The sequence below is a fragment of the Melospiza melodia genome, chromosome 27, assembly GCF_035770615.1.
Source record: "Melospiza melodia melodia isolate bMelMel2 chromosome 27, bMelMel2.pri, whole genome shotgun sequence".
In the NCBI taxonomy this organism is placed as follows: domain Eukaryota; kingdom Metazoa; phylum Chordata; class Aves; order Passeriformes; family Passerellidae; genus Melospiza; species Melospiza melodia.
The window spans coordinates 6,097,395-6,125,369 of NC_086220.1; the positions used below are offsets into that span (position 1 = coordinate 6,097,395).

General features: G+C 52.2%; 4 protein-coding genes across 7 annotated transcripts in view; 2 read left to right on the forward strand and 2 right to left on the reverse strand.

The window, feature by feature from the left end:
• Window positions 1–1,739: 1,739 nt before the first annotated feature.
• SMPDL3B (sphingomyelin phosphodiesterase acid like 3B) lies at window positions 1,740–7,279 on the reverse strand. 2 transcript variants are annotated; one of them, XM_063177501.1, is made up of 7 exons: window positions 7,199–7,279; window positions 5,203–5,300; window positions 4,881–5,024; window positions 4,188–4,360; window positions 3,885–4,065; window positions 3,233–3,366; window positions 1,740–2,256 (listed from the first exon to the last, which is right to left on the reverse strand). In XM_063177501.1, the coding sequence occupies exons 3-7, from the start codon at window positions 5,002–5,004 to the stop codon at window positions 1,882–1,884; spliced, it is 987 nt and encodes a 328-aa protein (XP_063033571.1). In that variant the 5' UTR covers window positions 5,005–5,024; window positions 5,203–5,300; window positions 7,199–7,279; the 3' UTR covers window positions 1,740–1,881. The 2 variants fall into 2 exon arrangements, with proteins under 2 accessions (XP_063033571.1, XP_063033570.1); XM_063177500.1 differs by lacking the exon at window positions 7,199–7,279 and adding an exon at window positions 6,661–6,968.
• A 212-nt stretch (window positions 7,280–7,491) lies between these two features.
• On the forward strand, window positions 7,492–11,458 carry RPA2 (replication protein A2). The gene is made up of 9 exons (XM_063177443.1): window positions 7,492–7,552; window positions 7,660–7,772; window positions 7,850–7,951; window positions 8,023–8,136; window positions 8,646–8,720; window positions 9,441–9,554; window positions 9,844–9,957; window positions 10,042–10,136; window positions 10,853–11,458. Exons 1-9 carry the CDS (start codon window positions 7,537–7,539, stop codon window positions 10,935–10,937), a joined length of 828 nt encoding a protein of 275 aa, XP_063033513.1. The 5' UTR covers window positions 7,492–7,536; the 3' UTR covers window positions 10,938–11,458.
• Window positions 11,459–12,796: 1,338 nt separating this feature from the next.
• XKR8 (XK related 8) lies at window positions 12,797–15,990 on the forward strand. The gene is made up of 3 exons (XM_063177313.1): window positions 12,797–13,092; window positions 13,615–13,811; window positions 14,953–15,990. Exons 1-3 carry the CDS (start codon window positions 12,797–12,799, stop codon window positions 15,696–15,698), a joined length of 1,239 nt encoding a protein of 412 aa, XP_063033383.1. The 3' UTR covers window positions 15,699–15,990.
• An 886-nt stretch (window positions 15,991–16,876) lies between these two features.
• Window positions 16,877–27,975, reverse strand: part of EYA3 (EYA transcriptional coactivator and phosphatase 3) — a 42,312-nt gene continuing 31,213 nt past the window's right edge. For all 3 annotated transcript variants that reach the window (XM_063177664.1, XM_063177662.1, XM_063177663.1), the window contains 9 exons: window positions 27,521–27,660; window positions 26,422–26,505; window positions 25,769–25,858; window positions 25,261–25,319; window positions 23,786–23,943; window positions 22,289–22,403; window positions 21,829–21,950; window positions 21,495–21,595; window positions 16,877–20,014 (listed from right to left, as the gene is read on the reverse strand). In XM_063177664.1, the coding sequence (XP_063033734.1) occupies window positions 19,934–20,014; window positions 21,495–21,595; window positions 21,829–21,950; window positions 22,289–22,403; window positions 23,786–23,943; window positions 25,261–25,319; window positions 25,769–25,858; window positions 26,422–26,505; window positions 27,521–27,660 (950 nt within the window). In that variant the 3' untranslated portion in view covers window positions 16,877–19,933. The remainder of the gene's footprint in view (window positions 20,015–21,494; window positions 21,596–21,828; window positions 21,951–22,288; window positions 22,404–23,785; window positions 23,944–25,260; window positions 25,320–25,768; window positions 25,859–26,421; window positions 26,506–27,520; window positions 27,661–27,975) is intronic.

Genomic DNA, 27,975 nt, shown 5'->3' on the forward strand with positions numbered 1-27,975 from the left:
CAGAGCTTTATTATTCTTATGTTTATTCTGGATTTTTGCACACACTCTAATGCAGTTCAAGTCACATTCCTTTGCTGTTTGGGGGATCCAGGAAATGTGCACTGAAATGAGAGCATGCACCTGGCTCAGTGTGTGCAGGACTGCAGCTACCTGGGGAGGGGGTGCCAGGTTGTTGGGGCAGGATGGTGCTGGATCAGTGCTGTGTTCCAGGGAGATGGGATGTTGGATCAGTGCTGTGAGATGGGATGTTAGATCAGTGCTGTGCTCCAGGAGATGGGATGCTGGATCAGTGCTGTGCTCCAGGAGATGGGATGGGGCTGGCTCAGTGCTGTGAGATGGGATGCTGGATGCACCAGACCCATTTCAGGCAGACGCCCCACAATCTGTGAGTTCTGCTCTGCAGTGATTGCTCTATCATGTCCCTGAGGTGCCAGCAGGCACTGCCCAGCTCACAGAGCCAGGCTTTAGAGACTGCTCTGTTCCCTCCCCACTCCATCCCATCCAGCTCAGACTGTTCCTTGTGTGGATTCACACCTGCTCCATGATCCAGCTGTGCTGCTCTGTGTTTAAGTTGCCATTTATGGTTCAGCTGTTGGGCATTTGTTCTGCTTCCCAGTGCTCCCACAATAACTCAGAATCTTCCTCTTTAGTCTGGCCTCTAAGATTTTCATTTCCCAGCCAGATGCTTTCTGAAGGCAACTCTTAAGAGTTAGACTAGTCAGGACAAAAAAAAAAAGTTGAGCAGGTTTCCTTCTTTTTCTTTTGGGTTTTTTTTTTGTTTTTTTTTTTTTTGTTTTTATTTCAGGGCAAGAGGGGTGGGTTGGGGGGGTTTAGGATTTTTTTTGCAAGATTTTTCTTGACAAGGAAAACTTTACTGCTCATTTTTTAAAGCTCTTCTCCTCTCAGACTCTGAACCAGCTCTTATTATTTCAGAGCTTAGGGGCCACAGCTGGCCACGAGGGGACAGGAACATCGAGGGGCTTTGTACAGACATTTGTACACTTGTGTAATATGTAATAGGCCTTTTCACACTTCTGTTGAGCTTTTTACCTGTAACCTTTACTATGTTGTAAATTAAATGCAGATTTTGCCAGGTTGGAGAGTGTAGTGTGTTCGTTGCAGTGTGTGCTGGTACAGCTGAGCCTGCCCGTGGTGCTGTGGCTCAGGGGAGGATCCTGCCCTGGCAAAGTGCCCTTTTCCCTGCAGGCCTTGGCCTCGGGCTGCAGCTCCTAAAGCTGCTCCAGCTGCTTTGCTTGTGAGCTGCTGTGCTGCCTCGTGCTGCACTTTGGTACACAAGGACACTTGGCATTGGATTTTGAACAGTGGCTGCTTTTATTTGAGTCAAGTTTTATCTGGTTGTGGCATAATCCTCTTTGTAAGTTGTGCTCAGAGCCCAGCTCTGCTGCTCCTCTGGCAGCGAGGCCTTGGGCAGCCTCAGGCACCATCCCCTGTCACTGATCTGCAGCCTGCCCTGGGCTGGCACCCCAGCCAGACTGCCTGAGTCACCAGCTGTGGCTTCCAGAAGTGTGTGCCACAATAAGGAATGCTGGCAGCAGCCTCTGGAACACGTGGCAGCTCCCTACCCTCAGCCCTTGCCAGTTCATGCCCACAGGGAGGCCTGGGCTTCATCTGATTTGTGAGGCTGCCCCAGCAGTCCCAGCAGAGGGGAGACACTCCTTGTTGCACAATAAGGCTCTCAAAAACATTGCTCTTCACACATCTCTAGAAAATTTCAAATCAGCATCACAAGGCTTTTAGTGAACATTGACAATTTTGTCCTGCTTTGCAAGCAAGTTCTCAATGCCAAAACCACCAATTCCCATGCAGTGTAGTGTAATCTTGTGCCTTCCTTCTTTTCTCTTGCTCTTGCCATCACAGCACTCACTGAGGATGGAGCAATCCCAAGAAAATGCAGAAAACCAAAAGGCAGACACTGCTGGCAGCAGAGGCAGAGCTGTTGGTTTTCACACACTCATCATACTTTGTAAAATCCATTTCCCTGATGGCACACAGGTGATCCACACGGCATTCCTGCTGGCACAGCTCCAGGTCATACCTGGCAGAGTTCAGCTCATAGTACAGCTGCAGGTACTGGGGGTCCCTGGAGATCTTCTCCAGCACTCTCTGCATGGAGGCTGCAGAGCCATCAGGGACCTGGAAGGCCTCTGTGAGCCTGTACTCCTCCTCCCACTCTGGGAACCCTGCTGAGCCCATCCTGTTGGCACGAGTCAGGTTCAAGTAGTAAGTCACCATATCCTGAGGGAGAGAAAAACAGAACTGGGGAGACACCAGGACAAGATTGGCCCTGGGTGAGACACTGGGTCAGGCTTGGCCCCCTCCCCAAGGGCCCAGCTGTCCTGCATGGGGCTTCCTACCCAGAGGGGCACCTGGGGACCCTCCAGAACCACCCCAAACAGAGCCTGTTCCCCGAGGGATAAAAGAAACAGGGTGGCTTTGCTCTGCTTGGCTTTGACCTCCAAACACCAGAAGCTCTGAGCCTGGCCTGTTCAGACATCTGTCAGTTGCTATCAGCACTGCCCAGCAGCAGAAGCAAGAGATAGCAGAGTGTTACTGAGCAGTGTTAGCTTCTCAACTGAACAAACAAGAATCAAGTTTTTCACAGCTGTTCTCAGCCTCTTGCCCTTTTTCCCTCTGCTTCACTGACTCCCCAGCCTTGCACAGCATATGGTAGCATTCACTTCTATGCTATAAACACATAAACAGAGCAACTACAGAGCTTCATCCAGTACAAAGGAGGGCACAAGCACCTGTCCTCCACCTCTGGGCAAACAGATGGGAAACAGAAGCTGCCCCTACAATTCACCTCAATTCAGAGCGACACAAATAATTTTTCAGATGGTTTAAATGTTTTGGAAGGGGTCTGACAAGTCTGTTATTACTCAAAGAGTAGTTCTGTGATCCATATTATCTGAGGAGCAAAGCAAGTGTCAAATGAAACTCATTAAGGACATGAAGAACACCACAAAAACTGACCCTGCCCAGGGGAACTCATCCCAGCAGGATGCACTGGCTGCCAGGGCCATGCTTTGACTCACTGATGCTCCAAGTAAATCTTTGTGCCAGACATGAGGCTGAAATGTCCTGGGTCAGAGTCCTGTCCCACACACCACTCAGCCCCTGTGCACTGAGAAATCCTGAAAAGCCTGTTCTGACTACAGGGGGAATTAAAGTTGTGCCAGAGCTGCAGTGTGGTGCACACAGGGTCCCTTACCAAGACCTGCAGGGTGTCCTGATCATAGTGAACCACACGAATGGCAGGGTTGTTGGCTCCATTGCTCACTCCAGGCAATGTTGTTTTCCAGGGAGTCACTCCAGGGGCCAGGAACATGACATTGATTGGAGCACCTTCACAGAAATGCAAAGCAAGCTGTGATGGACACCATGGCTCGTCCCACACCCTGTCCCCATCACAGATTGCACTGCTGACAGCACCTTTGTCCCCACTCCCTGTACCACCCCACACACTCAGATTACACATGGAACAACACTGGGGACTGAGCAGGGGGCTGCTGCAGCCAGCAATGGGCTCTCCAGTGCAGTGAGGGTGGCCAGGGAACCACACTCAGCAAAGGTGCTCACCCACACACAGATCAGCACTGCTCTCCAGCAATGCCCAAACCCCTCAGGAGAGAGCAGGCAAGAAGCTGCCAGGCATTGAGGGGAAACAACAATATCTGAGGGTGAATAGGAGGGATGGGGGTAGAGATGAGAACACTGTTGCCTCTTGTTGCCCAAAGCATGTCAGATGTTTTTCCTGGCTTCTTAGCTGCTTTCAGCCAACAGCCACTAAAAACTCTCATGGACAGTGACTCTGAGAGCTGTCAGAGCTGTCACACAAGCACTTGGGTGGCCAGAGCAGGTACCTGTGTGGCTGTAGAACATCCTAAAGCTGTCAGTGTGATGGTGCCCAAAGAACTGGGCAGCAATCACCCTGTGGTGCCTCTGCACAATGCCCAGGTAGCGCTGGTTGAAGCCCCTCCTGAACCAGGGCTTGCCCCGTGTCTTCTCGAAGAAGCCAGGAGGGACATGGCCCACAATGTAAACCTGCAGAAACAAAGCTGCCCTGAGCACAGAGCCCACACCAGCCACGGAGCACCAGCAGCCAGAGCAGGAGGAGCCTCCAGGCTGGGGAGAAGCCCAGGGGGTTGATTCAGTGTTTTTAATACCATTTCATCTGCTCTGGAGGCGTTGGTCAGAGTTTCTTCCAGCCACTGGAACTGCCCCCCAGGGTCCTCCTCAGCAGCTGTCTCCTCATTCTGGTCATAGTAGAGGTTGGTGTTGAGGACAACCACCCGTCCCCTCGTCCCTGGGCCAGGCAGCTTCTCGCTGTAGAAAGCTCCTTAAAAATGCAACCAAAGGAGGAAGAGCTGGAGAGCTGCTCACACTGGTGGCTGTGATCCCAGATCCCTTTGTTTCCACCTCTCTCTGCTCTCCTCAGCAGCAGCCACAGCAGGGTCACTGCCTGGGACAGTGCCCTGAGCACTCCAGGATGGGGTTTGGAGTCACTCCTCCCTGTGTGTCTCTCCCAGTGAAGGGAGACCTGGATGGGCACAATGGGCAGCTCTGGAGAGCCCCAGCACCAGCCGCTGCCTTTAAAGATAATTTTCCTCCCTCTGCAGATCACCACTCTGTGTTCTTTCCAGTAACTTGACAATGGCAGCAGAGACTAAAGTATAAAATAACTTCTCTTGCAAGCAGAGCTCCAAGACAGAAACCAGCATTAAATTGGACCCTACCTCTGCAAATCCTCTATGAATGCTGCAGCTCTGAGCAGAGAAGCAAGGAAAATTGTTCATGGTATTCTCCTACCCCTCCTCATATCCCCAGCATGCTCTAAACACAAGCCAGTGGTGCCAGACCTGTTCTGAAGAGAGGAAGGGAGGCATCACTCAGCCAGGGCCGCCACAGCTCTGCTGTTTGGTTGTAGATCCTGTGCTCCTTCCCAGGAAACTGATTCTTGGGGTGGAAGTCATGATTGCCCATGGCTGCATAGACCTTGGTACCTGTGGGCAGAGCCAAGGAGGCACAGGGGAGCTCAGGGCTGCAGGGGCACAGGGAGAGAGGTGCAAACAAGTCCCTTCTGTGCCCTTCCCTGTGCCAATTCTGTCATTTCTCCATCCCTGTTAACCCTTCCCATGAGTCTCTATGCCCCTCTCCCCTTCTCATCCCCTCAAATCCTACCTGGAAATGTCTCTGTTATCAGAGAAGTCAGATTTGCTATTATGTGCAGAACCTTTTCTTCTCCCAGCTGCTCGTTGGGGACATGGGGAGTGTCATCTCTAGAAAAAGAGAAGCAGCACAGTCACTGTCTGGGACTAACAGGGCCTGTGCTTGCAGCAATGAGCAAGGCAGAGAAACTTGCCAATTCCTCTCTGAGCCTCCTAGAAGAGAAAATTTAAGGTTTTGGGTGCAGAAGTCAGTGCTATGTTGCCTGGCCAAGATGCTGAGGGAGTTTCTAGAAATTGCTCACAGGGAAAATGAGCTCCACTCCAAACTTGAGTGTTCAGCAACACTCTCAGGGACTCACAGGGTGGGGTTGTTGGGTGTCTGTGCAGGGCCAGGATTGGAATCCATGATCCTTGTGGGTTCCTTCCAGCTCAGGATACTCTTTGATTCCAGGATTCACTTCACCTTAAAACCCCTGTGCACCCTGCTTTGAGGTGTGGCACAGGCACTAAAGCTGCCTGCAAACACTGCAAGGGTCAGCACTTTGCAATCTGAGGGCATCTCATCTGCAGTAGTGGAGCAGAGCTGTTTGCACACCATAAAACAAGGAAATGCCTCCAGTAAAGCAGCAGTCCAGGGCTGCTCCATGTCTGTGCTTGCATTAACATGCTTATGGCATTTGTGGATGATGCTGAGCTGTCCACTGGAGAGAGAGGAGAACATTCAAAATCATGTCAGAGGACTGGGGAAAATTGCTTGAGGGAAAAAGAATACTCAACATAAGGTCACAAGAACCAATAACTGTGTTTAAATAGGAACAGGCACCTGCAGGGACAGAAAATGAAAACATGGGACAGGCAACAGCCCTGCAAACTGGAACTGGAGGTTACAGCAAGTTGGGGCTGCACTATCAGAAGAATCATATACACAATAACCATGCAGAATAAAGCTTTTACCATCTGTATGTGCTAGGGGCACAAAGGACAGGGGGATAGGACAGGGGACCCACCCCTGGAAACCACACCAGGAGAGAACATCCTCCACTGGGGAGGCTCCTCTGACTCCTAAAGCAGGACCGTCCCTTCCTGAGCCAGGTCTGCAGGTGCCTCGTCGCAGCCAGAGAACTGCTGCAGGCTGGTTTACCGTGCTCTGTTCGCACTGCTCTGAGGGGCAGGGCTGGATGCACGGACACACAGCCCCTTCCCCTGGGCACGCCGGGTGCTCGGACTCACCGTGGGATCACACAGAATGCACCGAGAATGGACAATGAGCTGGGATCCTTTTGTCACCTCGCTGCCACGAGTGTCGAGCGCCCTCGCTGGGGCTGTGCTTTCCTCCAAACCCGTTTTGCATTACAAGGCACATTTGTGCCCTCTCCTTTCCAAAGCCCATGGAAAGAGCCCGGCCACCCACACCACGAGCCCGTACGGGCTGCACCGCCCGGGTCCCGCCCAGCCCCGGTGTCCCCCTCACCCGGTCCAGAGCACGAAGTCGGGCGCGGGCAGGTGGGCGCGCATGGCCCGGGCGGCCGAGCGGAGCAGGCTCCAGGGCGCATCGCACACGTAGCTGCCCCACGGCCCGGCGGGCTCGGCCCGACCGCCGCCCGAGGGGCACGGCCGGCCCGCTGCCGCCGCCGCCTCGTACTCCGGGTCCCAGTGCAGGTCCGTGAGGTGCCAGAACCGCCCGGAGCCGGCACCCGTACCGGGCAGGGCCACGGCCACCAGGCACAGCCAGAGCAGCACCAGGAGCTGGCCCGGGGGCGCCATGGCAGAGACCGCTGCCCTCACCTGGCCCCGGCCCTCACCTGTGCCCGGCCCCGCCCCCGGGCCCGCCCCTCATGAATGCCAGGCCGGGCAGCGCCCGCTCTCAAAATGGCGGAGGCGGCTTCCCCGCGGCCTCTTCCTATTGGACAGAGCTGGAAGACGGAGAGACGCGATTGGCTGCCGGCCGGCAGAGCGGCCCGCGGGCTGCATGGCAGGCACCGCCGCCCTCACCTGGGCCCGACCCTCACCTGGGGTCGGCCCCGCCCCTGGGCCCCGCCAGCAGCTGCGACACGGTGCAGGGCACGATGTTCTGCGAGCGGCTCCGCTGCGAGGGCCGGAGGGGCCGTCAGAGCCGGCTCCTGGGCCCCGCCCCTTGGCTCCGCCCTTTCATCTATGCTAGGCTTGGCAGTGCCCGCTCTCAAAATGGCGGCGGCAGCTTCCGTGCGACCTCCTCCTATTGGACGGAGCCGGAAAGCGGAGGGACGCGATTGGCTGCGGGCCGGCAGAGCGGCGCTCCCGGATTGGGCGGCAGGCAGCAGCGCGCGGGCCGGCGCGCGGGTGGCGGCGGCAGTCCCGGAGCGGCGCCATGTGGAGCGGGCACGGTGCGCGGGGCCGGGGCCGCGGGGCCGCTCCCCGTGATGGCGGCAGCGCTGGGGAAGGGGGCTGTGTCCCCGCCACCGCGTCACGGTCCTTCTCTCTCCCCCCTTAGGGAACTTCGATGGCGGGTACGGCAGCATGGGCGGCGCGGGGCTCCCGGGCGGATACACGCAGTCCCCGGGCGGGTTCGGGTCGCCCGCCGGCGGCCAGGCGGAGAAGAAGCAGGTAGGGCGGGCGGGGGCCGCGGGTCGGGCCTGGGGCCGGGCCTGATCCGGCTCTGACGGCCCCTCCGGCCCTCGCAGCGGAGCCGCTCGCAGAACATCGTGCCCTGCACCGTGTCGCAGCTGCTGGCGGCCGAGCAGGTGGACGAGACCTTCCGAATCTGCGACGTGGAGATCTCGCAGGTGAGCACCGGGGCGGCCCCGCGGGGCCCACCGGCACCGGCCCGAGTGTGACCCTTCCCCCTCCGCCGCAGGTCACCCTCGTGGGCATCGTGCGGCACGCCGAGAAGGCGCCCACCAACATCCTCTACAAGGTGGACGACATGACAGCAGCCCCCATGGACGTCAGGCAGTGGGTTGATACTGATGTAAGTATTGGATTTGCTATCAGCAGGCTTCTTTAGCAGCTCTGGGGAGCAGTGGGGGGAGAAAAGCTTTTTCTTTTTCTCCCCACTTTGGGGAAAGTGGGTGGGGAATTATACAGTGTCTGGACTGGAAGGAACCTGTAAGGATCATTGATCAACTCAATTCTCAACTCCCTACTTCTCACGAAGCTTTTTGAGTATAGAAGGTGTGGCTTTTCTGGAAAGTATTTCAGGGATAACATGTCCCTGAAATCCAAAGGAGATGCTGCTGTAGCAGAGGTCCCTGGTGGTGTATATGACTGTCTGCCTGTTTAGTGTAGCTGAGTTCAGTTGAACAGTTTTGGGAGGGTAATCAGGCAGGAAGTTCAGCTGATTTACTGCAAGTTTAGCGTGACGTAGGAATGCACATTGTTTGTCCTTGCTTGAGACGAGCCTGCTTTGCTAAGCTGCTTATTGTGACAATTGAGAAATGGAAACAGGAAACAGCAAACCTGTTGTTCCCTCTCTGTTAGGAGGCAGGAGGTGAGAACGTTGTGGTGCCTCCAGGAACTTATGTCAAAGTAGCTGGTCACCTTCGGTCCTTCCAGGTAAGGTAATGGTACCCGTGTGTGAGTCTGGCAGGACTCTTAGCACTTCCTGTAGCACATGTGGTGTAAATACTCAAATAATGGTGTATGTGCATTAAGGCAAGGTGCAGTTAATCCCCAGCTGGTTAGAGAAGTGATTCTGTCTCCATTGTCTTTCAGAATCACATCCCTCCCCATGGCTTGCTTGCTCCCAGTGGGATGGGGGGAATCAGGAGGGTCAAAGTGAGAAATGAGTTCTGATAAAAGCAGTTTAATAAGTAAAGCAAAACAAGGAATTCATTCCACACTTCCCATGGGCAAGCAGGTGTGCCTCTTCCTCCTTCTTTGATCAGTTTTATAACTGAGCATGATGACACTGGCTGCTGTGGGTTCTCCTGTGGGGCATGGGAGTCCCAGCTGTTTCCCCTCACAGCTCCTTGTCCCTCCCAGTTTAATACTGGTGGAGCTGTGTGAGGAGCAGGAAAGCCCTTGGCCCTGTGCAAGGGTTGGTGAGCAATGACTAAAAACCAGCCTGTGCTACTGTACCCCAGCCAAAAGCAGCACAAGATGTAGCTCAGAAGGTTTAGGATGAGCTGCATGCACAGAAGTTCTCTCCCCACTGCTGTCCCACACTCCTGGAGGAAATGGCTGGGTTGCCTGTTAGGCATCTTCATGTTCCTGTGCTGTAAATTGCTTTCTTTGTTTTGTGTTTGTTTGTGTTTTTTTTTTTTCCTCTGAAAGAATAAGAAGAGCTTGGTAGCATTTAAGATCATGCCTCTGGAAAATATGAATGAGTTCACCACACACATACTGGAAATTGTCAATGCACACATGATCCTCAGAAAAAATCTCATGGTATGTACAAAGACCCTGATTCCATCATGGCCCTTCCTGGGTGAGTGGTGATCTCCCAAAGAGGGACCTTTCACTGGGAAAATTCCCTCATTGTGGGGCTGGAGAGTTTAAAGCTGGGCAACACTGAAGGTGTAACAGGAGTCCTGGCTTCCTTGGAGAGAGGCTGTATTGCAATCTGCTTCCATAAGAAGCTGTTTTTACTTACTGGCTTAGAAATAACAGTGAGTCTTTAACTCTGCAGGCTTGGGCAGCCTGGCTAACCACAGCACTTTTCTTCTCCTAATTCCAGTCAGCATCAAGAGTGCCACAGTCGTTTTCCTCCACTGGCATCATCAGTGACATGGGGGGCTATGGAGGAGGTGGCAGCCTGCCAGTGAACGGGCTCACAGCACACCAGAGCCAGGTGGGTGCCAGCAGCTCCTCTGGGAGCACAGCACTGCCACCAGAGCTCCTCTGATGTGAGCTGCTGTGCTTCTTGCTCATCCAGGTGCTGAACTTGATCAAAAGCTGCCATGTCCCAGAGGGGATGAGTCTGCAAGACTTGAAGCTCCAGCTCCACGGTTTGAGTATGTCAACCATCAAGTAAGTGTGTAGAAATGAAGGATGCTGTGGGAATCCAGGCAGTCCTTCCAGAGGCAGAGAGAACAGTGGACAAGCCCTGACACTTACCTGTGAGTCAGGGTGGGTAATTCAGGTGATCCCAGCAGCACAGGAGCCAGAGCTTTTGAAAGATTCACTGTCTTGAGTGAGCTGTTACCAGTTGCTTTGCTCCTTGTTTTCAAAACAAGCTGTTTATCAGTTCAATGGCAATGTATTGCAGTCCCTCAGTAGCATTTCTCCTGTTCAAGGTGTACCTTGCTCTTTGAACACTGATAAAAATCTAGGAATAGTTTGTTCTATTCTACTTCACTGTCTCTTATAACATCTTCTTGAGACTTCCAAAAGTTGTCATTACTTTCCATGACCTTTGTGTGTTCTGTCCCCTCTGGAGCAGGGGACAGAGCAGTGCCCCTGTTCATTACCCTTCTGGTTGGCACTGCTTAGGAAGAGCAGAGTGGTGACTCAAGCAGAGTCTGAGCTTCAGGGGGAGCACATTGCCATAGCTTTGGAGAAACTTCTTGTGTCACTTACACTGCCCACAGGACAGAGACACCAAGAGCTTCCCTGGGCAGCTGCCAGGAGGGAACTGTGGGGATGGGGTCTGTAAATGGGAATTCTGGAAATCAGAAAGGTGGTGACTTACCTCCCTTTGCTAACTAATTGCAAATTAGTTACTAGCTGTGGGGTTTTTCTTCAAGGCAAGCTGTGGAGTTCCTCAGCAGCGAGGGACACATCTACTCCACGGTGGATGATGATCACTACAAGTCAACAGATGCTGAGTAAAGTTCCTTCCTCTGCCTTTAGTTCCAAGCAAATATTTGTCCATATTTCAAGATACCTTGCTGAGCTCTGTTACATGAAGGTGAGCTTTGCTCTTTGTGGCAAGTCCTGGTTATGGGTGAATGCCAGCTCCTTGGAATTCAAGGATGAGCAGGACGTGTGTGATTGTGGTAATTGGACCTGATTCTATGCTGTGACCATGTGACTGAAAGTATAAACAGACATGGGAAAACTGAACTCAAAGCTTCAGAGCTTTCACTTTGTTTTGGCTCCTTAGAGAGTGCCTGGTAGAAAGAAGAGCCTCTTTATTATTTGTCTTTTATTTCTAGAGCTGTTTCTCCTAACTCTGCTTCCATTCCATTTTCTTCACAAAGTGGGTAGCCAAGAGTAATCTTCCACTGATGTACAGCAATCATGAGAAGATATTTTTATTTTTTAGTTTGTGCACTTAAGTCTATATTTGTACTAGAGCTGATCTTGTTAACTAGAGCTTTTGAACTTTTCCAATAAAATGTTAACTTGGGGCACCTTGCATTGTTTGTGACTCTAGAGGCTTCTCTGCCTTGAAGAAGAAAACTGCTTGACAAAACCTGGGGATAAAAGCACAGCTCATACTTTCAGTTTAACGATTGTTATTTTTTCCTTAGCTTTTTACTTTTGAAGGTTCAAACTGAAGTGAATGTCTGGCCAGTGAGAAATTAAATAATTGTAGCAGACAACATGTATCAGTGTTTCAAATGGGGCCAGAACCATTTCTGCCACCAGAACAGCTGCTCTGCTGTGCAGTGCAGTGCTGACCTGTCCTTCTACTGCAGCTTGATAAATGCCCAGGAACACGGAGCCTGCTGGAACAGCAGTGTGTGCACATAGGGCACAGTTCAGAGGGCTCACAGTCTGGTGAGCTTTGGGTGTCTAGGAGCTCCAAGGATAGGGCAGAGTTTCTGTTGCCTAGGTCTCACAAAGGGACTGGCAAAGGCGGTTTCTTGAGGCCACATCCATGGGGCTGGCAGGGAGACCCAGGAGCTCTGCTCTATTCTGCCAGGAGTTCCTGCTGGTGCCAATCCCAATATCCTGCTTGGGTTCAGTGGCCCAGCTGCAGCCCGTGGTGCACCTCTGTGGCTGAATCATGCAGCAGGTGTGTAACAGGTGAACCTTTGGCTACGGCATTCAGCATACATAGAAACCAAAAGTAATGTAATTTCATTTTTGTAGGAGGTGTGCCAGTTAGGAAGAAAATCCCCGAGGGATTTTGGAAGTGAAGATGAATGGAATTGCTTATCAGGAGAGCAGTTGTGCAATTGGATAAGGGGCTGGGGACAGGACTGCTATGGCGGCGGTCACACAACCCGGGGCGGACACACGGCCCGAGGTGGGGCTGCCCAGGGGGGACACACGGCCCGGGGCTGCCGGTCCGGGGCGGATACACGGACCGGGAGGATCTGCCCGCCACGGTCACAGCCCAGAGTGGGGCTGCCGGTCCCACACCCCGAGGCCGTCCCACGGCCCGGGGCGGAGCTGCCCAGGGCGGTCACACGGACCGGGGCTGCCGATCCGGGGCGGTCCCACAGCCTGAGGTGGGGCTGTCGGTCCCGCAGCCCGGGACGGACACACAGCTCAGGGTGTTCACAGCCCGGGTGGAGCTGTCCGGGGCCGCACACAGCCCGGGGCAGAGCTGCCGATCCGAGGCGGTCCCACAGCCTGAGGTGGGGCTGCGGGTCCCACAGCCCGGGGCAGAGCTGCCGATCCGGGGCGGTCCCGCAGCCCAGGGCGGTCCCACAGCCCGGGGCGGGCCCCGTCCCGGGGTGAGTCCGGCCCGTGCCGGCGCCGCCACCGCCGGTTCCGGGCCGGGCTGCGGGACCCCGATGTCTCCCCGAACAGCCCCGCCGCGCTTCGGGCCGCTGCAGTTGGCGCTGGCGGCGGCGGGCACGGCGGCGGCCACCCTGGACGTGTTCATGGACGGCTGGGTGGCGGCGCAGTACGCGCGGCACGGCCACCCCGGCTGGGCCGTGCTGTCGCTGGCGCTGCTCGCCGCCGCCTCAGCCGCCGCCCAGGCCTGCAGCTGGCTCTGGCTGCGCTCCGACCCGCCCGCCCTGCGCCCCGCCGTGCCCGTGCTGCTGCTCGCCGCCCTGCACCTCCTACAGCTCGGCTTCTTCTTCAGGTACGGCAGCCCCGCGCCGAGTTTCCCGCCCGCCGCCGGACTCCGCTCCGCCCCGGCCCCTCCCGGCACCCGGGGACGGGGGTGAGCGGAGCCTCGGCTGTCGGCAGGGCCAGCGGGCTCCAGCACAGAGCCCGGGCCGGAGCCGGATGAGGAGTGTCGGTGGAGCGAGGGAAGTTTCCCTCGGGCTCTGCTCTGTGTCCCGGGGCTGGTACCGCTGCCCTCCGGACAAACGGAGCAGCGCCCCGAAACCTCGTCACGGCCTCGGCGCTTGAGGGGAGCAGCGAGGCCGAGCCGGGATAGGGAATAATCCAAGGAGATCGATGCTCTGTTTTTCACACTTGCATCGTGTGGCTGCTGTGGTGTGTGATTTGGGCAGGGGGAAGGAGGGGTTTGGACACAAATCAGTGGGTTTGTGGCCCTGTCAGGGTTTTTTTGCCCTGTCAGGAGTTTGCTGAGCTGTCAGGGCAGCGTGGGGACCAAGGTGTGCCCTGCGTGCCCCTCACCACAAACTGGTCCCCACAGGTGCCTCTATGCTCTGAAGGTGGGCTGGAGGGTGTGCTGGGCCAGGGCAGAGGAGGAGGATGAGCAGAGACACATGGCCTTCATCTCGCACGACATCAGCATGCTGCGTCTCTTCGAGACCTTCCTGGAGAACACGCCGCAGCTCACCCTGCTCCTCTACATTGTCCTGCGGACCAACAAGGCTGAGATCTCCCAAGGTGAGGGACTGGGGCCAAGGGGGTACAGGCTTGGGTGTGGCAGATCAGAGAGGCTTGTCCAGGGGCTGGAGGACCCAGCAAAATACCTGCAGAGTCATTCTGCTCCTGTGTCACTCCTTCCTTTCACGTGTCACACTACAGGGTAGACCCCTGTCCTACACTCACATGCCCCAATGAACCGTGCTGGGCTTGGGGTGGGGGTTTGAAGCTATGGGACCACTGTGGTCATTCTCTTATCTGCCCCAGGAGAGGCTGAGGGTCAGGTGAGAAATCAGGCACATTCTGGGGAGTAGGGAGGTGCTGATGTTGGTATGGGTGAAGCACACACTGAGCAGGGGCTGTGGTGCCCTTCCCAGGGTGGGGAGCAGGTGTCACTGCTGGGAAATGGGGAGGCAGCACTCACCTGCCTGTGTGGGCTGAAGGCTTCCATGCCTGTCAGATGGGCTCTGCAGAGCTGTTCAATCCCAGCATTTCTTCCTCATCTTCTGAGCAAGGCCAGGCACCAATGTCCTTGTCCTCAGGGAGAGCAGAATGCCAGGGGACAGATGCAGGTGCTGATGCTCTGACCTTGACAGCAGCTGCTTTGTGAGCTGGGGGAAAACTCATTTTAGCAGTGGTGGGCAGGGAGAGGTTTGAGCCAGGCTGGGCCACCCCTTGGTCCCCCCTCAGCATTTTCACTGTGGTGGTGTTCACAGGGGTCCCAGGACGAGGGAGGGATGAGAATCTTGACTCCATGTTGTAGAAGGCTGATTTATTATTTTAGCATATATATTATATTAAAAGAAAAGGGTATACTAAAACTGTACTAAAAGAATGGAAGAAAGGATTTCATCAGAAGGAGGGAAGGGAAGGGAAGGGAAGGGAAGGGAAGGGAAGGGAAGGGAAGGGAAGGGAAGGGAAGGGAAGGGAAGGGAAGGATCTTGTGACTGACCAGAGAGTCCAAGACAGCTGGACTGTGATTGGCCATTAATTAAAAACAGCCACATGAGACCAATCAAAGATGCCCCTGTTGATTCCACAGCAGCAGATTATTATTATTTACATTTAGTTTCTGAAGTCTCTCGGCTTCTCAGGAGAAAAAATCCTAGCAAAGGATTTTTCAGAAAATGTATCTGTGACATTTTCACCTGTGTGTTCACAGGCCTGGGGATGGTCACAGCGTTCCTGTGTGTGTCCTGGTCTCTGCTGGATTACCACCAGTCCCTGCGCTCCTTCCTGCAGGACAAGTACGAGCTGAGCCGGAGCTCCTCCATCGTTTACTTCCTCTGGAACCTCTTCCTCATCTGCCCCCGCATCCTGGCGCTGGCGCTCTTCGCCCTGCTCTGGCCCTACGGCATGGCTGTGCACTTCTCCCTGCTGTGGCTGGCCATGTTCCTGTGGGTCAGCCTGCAGGGCACAGACTTCATGGAGTCAGCGGGCTCTGAGCAGCTTTACCGGGCCATGGTGGCCGTGATCCTCTACTTCAGCTGGTTCAACGTGGCGCAGGGCAGCACGCTGCACCGCAGCATCATCTACCACGGCTTCATGCTGGTGGACAGCACCCTGCTGGGCCTGGCCTGGCTCTGGGGCCGGCCTCCTGAGGAGGAGGAGGAGCACTCATACCTCGTCCCCGTGGTGTCTGCAGCCCTGCCCTGCTACCTGCTGGGGCTGGGGCTCAGGGTCACCTACTACAAGTGGCTGCACCCCAACGTGCGGCTGCGGCGGGAGGGCAGATACGATGAGGTGGATGCCAGTGGAGGGGGTGATGGGGTGGAGTTCCGCTCGTTTTTGGAACCAGACCTGGTCAACAGGCGGATGCAGTGGCTGGCCCAGAGCCACTTCTCCTTGTCCCAGCCAGCACAGCAGCACTTCCTGAATGGAGATGCTGCTGTGGAGTCTGCTGTGTGAGGGCAGCTCCTCCAAAGGGACATGAGGGGGGAGGTGGACATGTTGGTGTGCCCCTGGTTGTGCCCCCAGGCTGTTGTTTTGGACAGCTGGAGGGAGCTGGCAGAGACCAGGGGTGATGTGCAAACACCCAGTGAGTCCCATGGCACTCAGCATGGCTCCCGTGGCTGTACCCTCGGGGAAAGCCACAGTGTGGGGGTTCAGCACATTGTAGCATCTGGCTGCACTGCTCTGTCTAGTTTTCTTGTTATTTATTTGTAGCTTTTTCAAAAAAAAAAAAGAAAAATGAAAACAAGAGCACTGGTTTATTTTCTCTGTGCCTCTCCTGTGCCTGCTGCTGCCAGTGCTGTGCTGGGATCTGGGTGGTGGGGCAGGGAGCATCTGTTTCCTCCATGGTTGTGGCTATCTGACCTTTCTGTTTCCAGCCAGGCTTTTCCTCCTTGTGTTATTTTAGGCTTTAAGGTCAAAGCTCACCTGTTATCAGTGTGCTCAGGGAGGGATGGGGAAGGAGGGCTGTGCTGGGAGGAGTGGCTGCAGGGTGGCTCAGGGCTTGGACACCTCATGCTGCCCTGGCTGCCATTCCCACCACCACGGCCTGGGCAGGGCTCCCAAGGCCACAGCATTGCTCAGCCCTTGGTGGCTGTTGGTGTGGTCAGCAGTGGGCTCAGTGTGTGCCAGCTCCTGGGCACAGACACCCAGCACTCCCCAGCTCAGTGCCCAAGCCCAGAGCAGCCCCTGCCCTTTGCTGCTGCCCAGCTGGCAGCTGGGGCACATCCTGCCTGCCCACAGCACCTTTGGCTCCTTCCCCCATCTCCATCACACCCCTCCCAGGAGGAAACTCCATACCAGGGAGGGCATCTGGATGCAGCTGGAGGAGCAGCTGAAGGCATCTGCTCACAGCTGTTTCACAGCTGCTCCTGTGAGCAGCTCAGCCTGCCCGAGGCCAGCAGCACAGGGTGGGAGAGGGGCGTTGCCTTGTGCAAATGAAGATGGGAAGGGAATGTTTTGTGCAGGAAAACACCTCAGCAGGGCCCAGGAGCACGTCCTGCCCCACTGGCTCCCCAGCACTCCCCAGGGTCATGGGGGCTCTGGTGGCTGCACTGTGGCACCCCAAATGCTGCTGGTGCTGCCAGGCCTGGTTTGAGCTGTCACAGGGGCAGAGAACAGGCTGAAGCACTGACTATAGAAAATAAAGACTTTATTATTTTTTCCAGTTCACAGGACAGTTCCCATCACAGACCATGAACAGGCAAAGGCCCCACAGGCAGCAGCACCTGAGCTCAGCCTCACAGCAGAGCAAGAGAGGTGCTGTGGGCTCCAGGGTCCTACTGCTTCCCACCAGGGCCAGCACAGACATCTCCCCAAGGGCTCTTGGAGGCAACAAATATGAGTGGATCAGGTGGTTTTTAAAGCCTCTGTGGCTGTGTTGAAGCTGAAGGGGAAGCCAGCAGCACCCAGGTGAGCTCAGTGCTCTGGGCCTGCAGGCTCACTGTCCTTCAGGTGTTCAGGTTTGCTCTCCCATTACCCCCGACCTGACTGTAGCTGAACTGGTGACAGAGACAGGAGAAAATCAATGCTTGGACAGAGATGCTGTTCTTGCCTCAAAAGAGACAGGAAAAGGCTTAAATTCAGCCAGTAGAGGAAAAAATAAAATAGCCAGGTCACCCCTTTATTAACAAACACAGAAATGTACCATCAACCTCCTGTTATAAAAGTACTTTACATACATTCAAGGAAACATCATATAAATACCAGTATGAAATGTCAGTGGCTGCGAGTTCCACACTCAGCTAAAATTTTAGCAACATCTTAAAATTTCCTTAAAACATTTGAAGTAAACAAACACAAAGCACAGCCAGCTGCCAGGCAGCTCAGGCCTGCAGGTGCAGCACCTGCTGCCAGTGCCTGGGCAAACCCAGCCCCTCTCCAGCACAGCTCTGCTTCCCTTGGCAGCAAAGCTCGTGGGCTGCTCGGCTGTGCTGGTGGTGGGAGGTTAAGGCACAGGTTTTAATCCCAAATTCAGCCAGCTGGAGTATGAGATATGCTCCCAACAGGCTGCTGCACAGGCTGGGACAGCTCCCCAGCCTGCTTACAGGAGACCTTTGGATGGGCTGAGGGATGTTCAGCATCAGCACAGACCCTTCTGTGACCAAGTCCTGATCCTCTGGTGACATTCCCAGCCCTGGCAGCAATGAAGCTGCTCCTCAGCACAGCTCTGGCACTTCACAGGGACCCCAGAGGAACTGGAGCTGCCTCAGCTGCCTTGAACAGGTGCAAACACACCTTGGCTCTCCACTTGGTGCAGACAGAGAACACCCCTGGGTGCTGCTCCCCTTCCCAAACTGCTGAGCACTCCCAGCACAGCCCCCTCTGCTGAGCTGCCCAGTGACACCCAGAGCAGATTCCTCAGATTTTCCTCATGGATGAGCAGCTCCCACACAGACAGCATGTTCCTGCTGCAGAGCTCCTGGGGAAATACACACACCCTGTATCCACCTGGCAAGGAGCTGAACAGAAAACAGATCACTCCTGACTCCAGTGACCACCCTGGAGAAAGAGAATCGCCTTTGATTCCAATTTCATTAATCTAAAAAACCCAAAAAACAAACCCAAAGGGAAAGTGGAGCTGGTTCCATGTGAAATAAACCTCCCAGGTCCAGTTCCTGAGCACGAGGTATCCAAACCCTGGCTCCAGGCCCCTTCTGCCCCGTGGGCACTGCAGCTGGCCCAGGATGCCCCCGGGGCACAGCAGAGTCTGTGCAGAGCTGGCCCAGCAGCTCCCTCTGCACTGATGGAAATTAACCCTCGGTAATTAAAGCCATGAAAGGAATGCAGCAAACACACCCTGCCTGTGTGGGCACAGCAGATGGGTCAGTGTCCTCCTGCAGTGACAGACCTCCAGCCCAGTCTCCCAATGACTGATGACCACGATCTGGAGGGGTCAGGTCTGGCTCTGCAGGAGCAGCAGCAGCAGATTCTGGGGCACGGCACACTCCTGTCCTCAGGGCTGATCTGGTGCCATCAGAGTAGATGGGGGAGACCCCCAAACACAGCCTGAGCTGGCACAAAACCAGCCCAGCCCTTGCTGGCTGTTCCTGCCCAGGGAACAGGTCACTGACTGCAGCCTCTGCTCCTGAACAGCTGCAGAAAAATCAGCATCACCATCACCATCCCTCCCAAGTGCTCCATGCTGCCAAGTCACAGTGTCTTAGAAAATTAAGTCCCTCTTAACAAGGCATTTTGTTTGTCACTATGTAGTTAGGCTAATGCAAAGAATATAAGAAAATTGAATCTGATTCTACTCAAAGGAACTTACAAATAGGGTCAGGAACACAGAGGTGAAGGTTATACCACAGCCAGAGCCTTCTCTGCAACATTCATGAGGATTTAGGAATTAGATTATTCCTAGTCCAGGTGAGGACTCTGTTCACATCTGAGCAGTCTGCACCAGTCTGCTGTACCTGATGTTCACAGGCAATTTCATTTTGCTTTGCAGGGAACATCTGTGGGATCTACAGTCCAAAGGCTGAAATCCAGTGATCTCCTGCTGGCTACAAGGGCTTCTGCACACACTGACTAGAAGCCACTGGGATCAATTCAGAACACCAACACTTGCCTCTACAAGGAGCCACATATTCCAGAAGCATTCCCTTACCTTTATATTTTCCAGTAATCCCACACTGAGGAAATAACATAAGGACATTGTAATAAATTAACTGTTTTGAACACCCAGGGAAGGAGACAGGACACATTTTACAGCAATAGAGGTATTTTTGACATTTTCATTAATATTTCCTATGAAAAAAACCCACAGCTCTTCGGCTTTGCAAAACAAGGGAGGTTTAAGCTCTGCCATCAGCGTTTTCCTATAAAAATAAATTTTTGCGTTTACTTGGGTTCTACAACTAAGCTGAATAGAAAGAAGAAGGCTCTTACACATAAATCTGCTGTTTTATGGCCCCTCCCTCTGGAGGCCAGAGGCATTCAGCTGGCTCTGTAAGTCCCTTCTGCACACAAGCTCTAGCTCTGCTGAGTCTAGGGCTTCTTCACAGGACACCTTGGACTTGGCAGGGCCTGTGCTCCCAAGAACAACCTGCTGTCATATTCCACTGTACAGTTTGCATTAGGTATGTTTTCTTCATCAAGCTGAAAGGTGAGTTCCCAAACATGTGAGATTTCTGTCCCCCAGGAATGGAGAGGGCTGGAAGGAGCTGCAGTTGTGTCTTTGCTCCAGCTTCTTACAGGAAGTCCAACTCAAGGGCTTGGTGAAGGGACACGAGGTCAGCGTGGTTTGTGATCCTCCAGAATGGCATGTTGTGCTGTGAAGAGAGAGGACAGCCAGGTTCATGCAGGGATTCCCAGCTGAGGTGAGAGCATGCAGGGCTGTGCAGCGTGGTGGCTCTGAGCTCACCACTCTCAGGACACACCTCAGCCACGTGCACATCTGGATCTGGAGCCACAGCTGTGTGTGACAGGCACCAGCACTGACTGTCAGCTGCTCCCCATGGAAACCTTGGCTGTGAGCTGCTGCTGCAGCCAGGAATGCCAGTGCAGGGCTGACAGCTCTGGCACAGGGCAGAAGGTGTGAAGCCTGCAGAGTCAAGGTCCTGACAGTCATCTTTGCACTCACTACTAATTAACACAACTGAACAACCCATTCAGGCCTGTCCAAACCAATCAATCTCTTTGCTCCTTGTTTGTAATCAGCCTAATGGCAGGTGCTGTACTGATCTGCTGCTGTTCCTGAGCCCTGACTCCTCCACACTCCCAAGGAACTGCAACATCCTGACAGTCACAGGCTATGATCAGCACACAGAATCATCAAAGGTGGAAGGGACATCCAAAATTGTCACCATGATACTTTCTGAAAAATCCTCTTTGCCCAGGATTTTCTCCTGGGAAACTGAGAGGCCTCAGAAAAGAATGAAAACAATAATTATCTGATTGCTTGGGAATGTGATCTGGAGATCATTTACCAACAGGAGCATCTTCGATTGGTTCCATGTGAATTGTTTTTAATTAATGACCAATCACCATCAGCTGTGTCAGACTCTGAGGAGTCAGTCATGAGTTTTCAGGATCATTCTTGTTGAGCCTTCTGATGTATCCCTCCTCTTTCCTTGGTATAGGAATGGGATGGGATGGGATGGGATGGGATGGGATGGGATGGGATGGGATGGGATGGGATGGGATGGGATGGGATGGGATGGGATGGGATGGGATGGGATGGGATGGGATGGGATGGGATGGGATGGGATGGGATGGGATGGGATGGGATGGGATGGGATAGAATAGGATAGAATAGGATAGGATAGAATAGAATAGAATAGAATAGAATAGAATAGAATAGAATAGAATAGAATAGAATAGAATAGAATAGAATAGAATAGAATAGAATAGAATAGAATAGAATAGAATAGAATAGAATAGAATAGAATAGAATATCAGCCTTCTGAGAACATGCAGTCAAATTCTCATCTCTCACCTCGTCCTGGGGACCTCACAACACCACACAAGATCACTGAGTCCAACATGCTACATCTAACATGCTATACAAAGACACTGCTGACAGGAACAGTGCCATATGCAATCCTAAACAGTAAAAGAGAAACTTTAAACACCCAGGAGGCAGAAAACTGCCCATCTTAACACAATGGAAGATCTCTTGCATCAAAGGCAAACTTTGCTCCTGGCTGCCCTGGCCTGAGGAGCTCGGCTTGGAAGGAGAGTCCTTGCAGGGAAGCCTGGCAGGAGTTCCCTCTGCACTGCCCCACTCTGCAGTCACACTGTCACACCCACCTGCTTGGCTGCCACCTCCTCGTCACGGCCGTCTCCGATCACCACGTACGTCACCTTCTTCCCAAACCGTGACACAATCCTCTCAAAGCAGCTCTCCTTACCTGCCAAAGACAATCCTCCTGTAAGGAACCTCAGGCACACAGAAACAGAGCCTCAACAGCTCCCTTCCTCCCAGTACAGAAACACTTCTGGTCTTACTGGGCAGGGACAGCACCCAGTTCAGCTGCCGAGGCCACATGGGGCTCCTCAGCTGCAGAAATGGCATTTCCCCTTGTCAAGATCCCAGCTAACCCTCAGCAGATGGCACCATGCCAGACTTGGCACACTCCCTTACCTATTTTTGTAGCACTATAAATATTTTCAATGGGAAACACCTCGCCCAATCCGTACAGAAGAACTTTGGCAAGAGCTGGCATCAGCTGGGTGGTTGTGATCAGGATGTTCTCACAGTTTTTTCTGAAAAAAGAAAAACACACTTGTAACAGCACATCTACAGGCAGGGGTGCCAGGACTGCTCCAGGCAGTCTGATCAGCTCCCCAGGTGCCAGGTGCTTTGCTGTCCTGCTTTCAGGAGGCATTTTAGGACAAGGTTTTGCAATTTTTGCTTTGCTTCTGGCAGAATTCCCTGTCAGAAAAACCATTTGGTGAGCATGGGGACCTTGCTAATTACAGGTGTTGCAGCAGAGACACAGCTGAACTTCTTGCCCTCAGACAGGGGCAGTGCCCAGCACAGTGCTGCACCTCAGGGCCAGAAAGGGCTGAGAAAGCCTCACATGCACTTGCAGGTTCCATACCTGGACTGGATGAGCAGCAGGGATTTTAATGCAGTTTCCAGCCAGGAATCTGTCAGCACTTCTATGTCAGTCCTCAGTCTCTGCAGAGCTTCCCTCTTCTGTGGGCTGAGCAGGCCTGCAAGGTGAGGAACACGTGTTTGCCTGGCAAGTGTGACACAGGGAGGGCTCTGCAATAAATAACACAGCTGAAGCCTCTGGGAGCTGGACTGTCTCAAAGCAATGAAAGAAACCAGCTCCCAGTGACATGAATGAGCCCAGAACTGACTTATCTGCAATTATTTCAGAGTATTTTTCAGGACACAGACAAAGGCATTTCTCTTGTACAAAGCACTTGCAGTAGCAGGGGTCCAAGGCCACAGAGCAGGGGAAGGAAATCCTACAGTTTCCCTCTCTGACTTTCTGCTTTTCAAGGACCTTTTCCACTTTAAGCCCTTTTATATATCTTTTTTTTTTTTTTTTTTAACTAACCCCCTTATTTTATTCCCATGCTTGTAATTGCTTTTAGATATAATTTTCTTCAAGCCTCCAGTTTTGAATTAAAAGCAGACAGAAGTGGAGACTATCTCTGGGAGCCTGCACATCTCTCCAATCTCCATCCATGATGTTTGAGCCCCCCTCACTCCATCTTTCTGCTACACTGAGGCCACAGAGGGACCCACAGCAGGCTGCACTGACAGCTGCTTCATCATGCAGCTTCCCACAGGTCCTGAAAAACTCTGTATCCATGTTTCCCACAAGCAAAATATGAAATCATGATCTGATCCCCACTACAAGAAATCAGGTAACTGCAGCACACTGAACTGCAGACCTGTACAGGCAGATTTTTAAAGCTGAAAGCTGTAGCTTTGAACACCAGGTTTTTAGAAAATATGTCCAAAAAAAAAAAACATTTATCAAGGTTTTTGTGTAGGCAAAGGCTACCCAAGCCCACAACCAACCAGGCCAAGCCACCCTACCAGATGAGCAACCTTCCTTTTCTGGGGATGGCAATGCCAAGATTCAGACTAAACAGAAAATTCATCTCCATTTGCTCACTGTGGTTTGCATGATTATGACTGCTTTGCAGTTGAAAGGGAAGTGAAACTAGAAGGCTTTAAGTGACTTTGTGGAGAGAGAGTAGAGAAATCATATCAAACTGTGGGCCCGACAGCCCAGGGGTTACCACTGCATTTCCTGACAATGAAATGAGCAAAGGCAGACCTTGTGGAGACAGGAATGAGAGCTCCTGAGCAGCAGGGTAAATTCAGGCCCCAGCTGAGCAGAGTGCCAGGCAGCCTTTCCCACCCAGTTAGCAAAGGGACACTATCTGCACCAAACCTTTGCCTCAAGCACTGAATGCCCATCCTTATCTCCATGATAAATCACAGCCTGCACTGGCACACTGCTCATGGGAATCTGATCCCAGTTAGCACCAGGAGAATGCTTTACTCCTCATGTCACACACGAGGAGTGGAGTCTGGCCCCACCTCACACCCTCAGGGCAGCGCCACCACTCACCTCCCACGTTGGTTTTGTATTTGTTGTAGATCTCGCGCACCCGGCGGTAGCGAAAAGCCAATTTCCTCATCCAGTCCACGCCCTGCACTCCCACCGAGGAGCTGTGGTTGGCAGTGCTGCCCGAGCCACTGAACCCATCCGTGGAGAAGTTGTAGTTGCTGTTGCAGGAAAGCAGATGGGTTAGGGGTGTCACTGATTATTTTCTGAAAAATACCTTTGCCAGGATTTTTCTCCTGAGAAGCTGAGAAGGCTCAGAAACAAAATGGAAACAATAATGATCTGATTGCTTGGAATGTGGTTTGCATCTTTGTGGATTGTTTATACTTGATGACCAATCATGGTCCAGCTGTGTCAAACTCTCTTATTATTCATTCTTTTCTAGCCTTCTGATGTCTCATTTCTTCTATTCTCTTAGTATAGTTTAGTATATCATTTTCTTTTAATATAATATATATAATAAAATAATAAATCAGCCTTCTGAAACATGGAGTCAAGATTCTCATCTCTTCCCTTGTCCTTGGGACCCTCACACCCACATTGGGTGTGCCACAGCAGCAGAAGCACTGAGGCATTTCTGGTGAGGCTGCTGATGGCAGCAGCTGGAGAACAGCTCAGAGAGGAGCTGGGCACCTGGGGAGCAGAGCCTGGCTCCTGTGGGAATGCTCACACCCAGCTACATCTGCTGATACAACTGATACAACTCCTTTCACAGCCTTCACTACAAAACCTTCCTTTACTCTTTGGCTGCTCACCCCTCTGCCTTACAGAGCATCCTTCCCACTGACCCCTTCCCCATCCTGCAGCAATAACCCCAGCACACCTTCCAAACACAGCATCCATGTCCTTCCATCACAGCTGCAGCTCCACAAGCAGATGAGCTTCACCACTTTATAACTGCAGAAAGCAAGTCCTGCTTCACCACTTTTCCTGTATTTCTCTCTCCCTGGCAGACCTTTCTCAGACTTTTTCATGAGTCACTTCAGCTCAGTAAAAAACCTTCCTCCCCCTGCTTGATAGTGAGCACCACAAGCTCTCAGAGGGATGCAAACCACAAGGGGACTTCCAAAGGTCAAGATCATGGAATCACAGGGTGGTTTAGGTTGGACTGGATCTTCAAGATCATCTCATTCTAAACCTCTGCCATAGGCAGGGACTTTTTCCACTAATCTAATTAGAGTAACCATTAGATTAGGTTACTAATCTAATGCTGTCATCATGAGATCTGAAGTGCTGATTCTCCATTCCTCACTTGTCACTGAGCAGCATTCAACAGTGGACAATGTAAGTCACAGCATCATTTCAAAACTCTTAATGCTTTGTAGGTCTTCAAAGAAATACCCCCCAGCAAACAAACACTGTGCCAGGTTTCATTCCTAGCACAATGCTGAGCTCCATCCCTGAACCCCATCTGCATTTGAAGTCTTCACAAAACCTGAGTACATCAGCAATAAATTTCCTGCATTCATCAGTACAACCTTAGATCCTGGCCATTGTCATCAGATGCCACATCTTCTATGTGTACCTGGTCACACTCCTGTCAAAGACAAAAAAACCCAAAAATAAAGTCATGTTGTGGTAATCCAGAAACACAATGACATTTACAGATCAAAGAAACTGTGATAAAAACCAATCCCTTCACACTTCCCAACAGCAACAAGCCATGCCACAGTGCCAAGTGCTCACCCAGAAATGCAAAACCAGGATGGATCAGACCTCACTCTTTTTATTTGTACATGTTCAAGCAAAAACCCAGCAGAAACTGAGAGAGCTCCTGGCACTGGAAGGCTGCAGAATTCCTCTCAGCTAAGAGTGCCCCCCTGATTTGGCTGTGCTTACTTTTAGTATATAATTTTATATATAAGAGTATGTAAGAGTACATATATAAAGTACATAAGAGGCTCTGAAGCACAGAGCTCTCACAGACTGAGGTGTAATTCTGACATGGTAATGTGGAGTTCTGCCTTTCAAACATTTGCCACGTACCTCCAAGTCATTGAAAAACAAGTGAGTATCAGCAACTTCAAAAATCATCTCCTCCATGGACAGACCTGAGCCAATCACTAGAGTTGGATCCTGGGAAAACACAAAAAGAAAATGTAAACGCACTGTGGATACAGGCAGGAGGGAATTGTCATAAATCTCTCATCAGTTAAATTGCACAGAGTTTCCACTGCATATCAAACCTGGCATAATTCCAGCTACATTAATGGTGTTAACTGCAATTTCCCTAGTAGTTTAAACAACTCAATTAAAAAATCAAAAAAACCAAACACTTCAGTGCCCCACAGGAGAGACTGATATATTTTCACAGTCAGCACATACAAAACATTCAAAAATCTACAATGTTTTTTGGCAGAGAAAAACCACTTCTTTCCCCTATGTGCAAGGACCTCAGCTATTCCCAGTGAGGATGAAATCAGTTTGACACACTTGCACTGTAAGAAGGGACATGTTGGTGATGTCCATGTCCTAGCTCTGTATAAAGCCAAATTTAGTTCCTTCCCTGCCCCAAACTGCCAACAACTTAAAAGTACCACCACAGAGAGTTTAAAAAAACCTAAACTATTCCTTCTCCAAAGACTAACGTTTAATTCTGTATGACAGAAATATTTCTTCCATGGAAAATTCAGTATTACCTTGCCATATTTTTGAGCATAGGACCCTGTGAGAAGAGAATGGAAGATGATGATGGTCTCATCCAGGTCCCAGAGAAACACCCTCTGCAGAAAGAGCAACAGGAGGTTAGGGCTGAGAGGTTCCAGGCACTGAACTGCAATAAAGGAACAAGTTTTAATTTTGTGTTTAGCTGCAGTATGCTCTAGCAGGTATGAACAATTGTAATCCTAGAGACTGAACACATTCAATTCTTCAGTTTACTGCAGGGCAGTTTATTTATAAGCACACATTCAGGCTATGGCTGTTTGGTCAAACTATTTCAAAAGCTTCTCTTGCTTTTATAGTTATGAAAGTAAAGCTTAGAGTGCTAATGAATTTTAGAGTCCTGCTGAGGTGAAGTGTACTTCCTGTGATCTGGAGAGCACCAGTGCATGCCCTTGGTGTTTGTCAGAGAAACCTCTGTTATAAATAAGGCACTGGGCTGCCATGAGGAATGGCAGAGCTTTGGTACAGAGGGACTTGGAGAGCTGGGACAACATGTGGGGTGGAAAACCCCCTCACACTGGTTCTGAAGGAGCTGGAGGGCAAATTGGACACCAGGACAAGCCAGCAGCACTCTCTCCCTGTGGAGCAGGTGACTTTCCTGCTGGAGTGTGCCATGTGTGCCAGAAAGGAGGTGATGTCTCAACCTGTTTGGCACTGGGAAGGTCACTCCAGACTGCATCCCTGGTCCCAGGGATCTGTGAGGAAATGAGAGTTGCCAGCAAAATGTTATTGAGATGGTCAGCAGCCCACAGGTAATTGGGATGGCTTCTCTCAGCAAGAGGAGACTAAGGGACATCCAGCAGGAGACCACAACTAACTGAAAGGGAACTGCAAAGGAGACAAATTCTTTTCAGTAGTGGCAAATGGAAAATTGCTGTGGAAGAAGAAGGGGAAATCTGCAGCATGGAAGATTCCAAGTGGAGACAGACAAGCTCCTTCCCTGGGTGGATGTGGCAGTGCTGGGACACATCACTAGGAACAGGATCTCACTCTCTAGGTACAGGATCTGCAGCCCTGGAGGCTCTCATGGCTCAGGCAGGCAAAGCCACAGCCCCAGTGCTGGGGACTATTCACCTCCAGTTCACTGTCCTGGGAGGAGGAGGTATCTGCTTTCCTCTTCCCTCTGTTCTTTCCAGGGATGTTTTTTCTTGCTTGCTCATCTAACTCTTTACTTGCTGTTGCTCTTGGTAGCAAAGGACTTGTGGATGCATCTCCTGGAAGAAAGAAATCACACAGCTCTCATCTCCTTGTGTCTCAAAACAAACACCAATGCAGCAAAAGCTAAGAGGTAACTTTACTATGTGGATCCAGTAATAGTTGAACTTTGACTAGAACATAAACCATTGTCACCGACATTTTTTCATAAGAATCCTTTCTTTAGGATTTTCCCTCTTCTGGGAAGCTGGGGCCCCAAAAAGAGAATGTAAACAATTCTTATCTGCTGCTGTGGAATGTAACAGGTGCACCTGTGATTGGTCCATGTTGCTTGTGTACAATTAAGGGCCAATCAAAAGACAAGCCTTTCTCTG

Bases quoted from the DNA above. Each gene is read 5' to 3' on its own strand.
- XKR8 (XM_063177313.1), top strand. From the start codon at position 12,797: ATGTCTCCCCGAACAGCCCCGCCGCGCTTCGGGCCGCTGCAGTTGGCG. The intron at 13,093-13,614 runs GTACGGCAGCCC...TGGTCCCCACAG, and splicing joins CAGCTCGGCTTCTTCTTCAG to GTGCCTCTATGCTCTGAAGG. The intron at 13,812-14,952 runs GTGAGGGACTGG...GTGTGTTCACAG, and splicing joins CAAGGCTGAGATCTCCCAAG to GCCTGGGGATGGTCACAGCG.
- SMPDL3B (XM_063177500.1), bottom strand. From the start codon at position 6,953: ATGGCGCCCCCGGGCCAGCTCCTGGTGCTGCTCTGGCTGTGCCTGGTG. The intron at 5,301-6,660 runs GTGAGGGGGACA...CTCTTTTTCTAG, and splicing joins GACTTCGTGCTCTGGACCGG to AGATGACACTCCCCATGTCC. The intron at 5,025-5,202 runs GTAGGATTTGAG...CTCTGCCCACAG, and splicing joins GATAACAGAGACATTTCCAG to GTACCAAGGTCTATGCAGCC.
- RPA2 (XM_063177443.1), top strand. The intron at 8,137-8,645 runs GTAAGTATTGGA...CCTCTCTGTTAG, and splicing joins GGCAGTGGGTTGATACTGAT to GAGGCAGGAGGTGAGAACGT. The intron at 10,137-10,852 runs GTAAGTGTGTAG...TTTTTCTTCAAG, and splicing joins TTGAGTATGTCAACCATCAA to GCAAGCTGTGGAGTTCCTCA.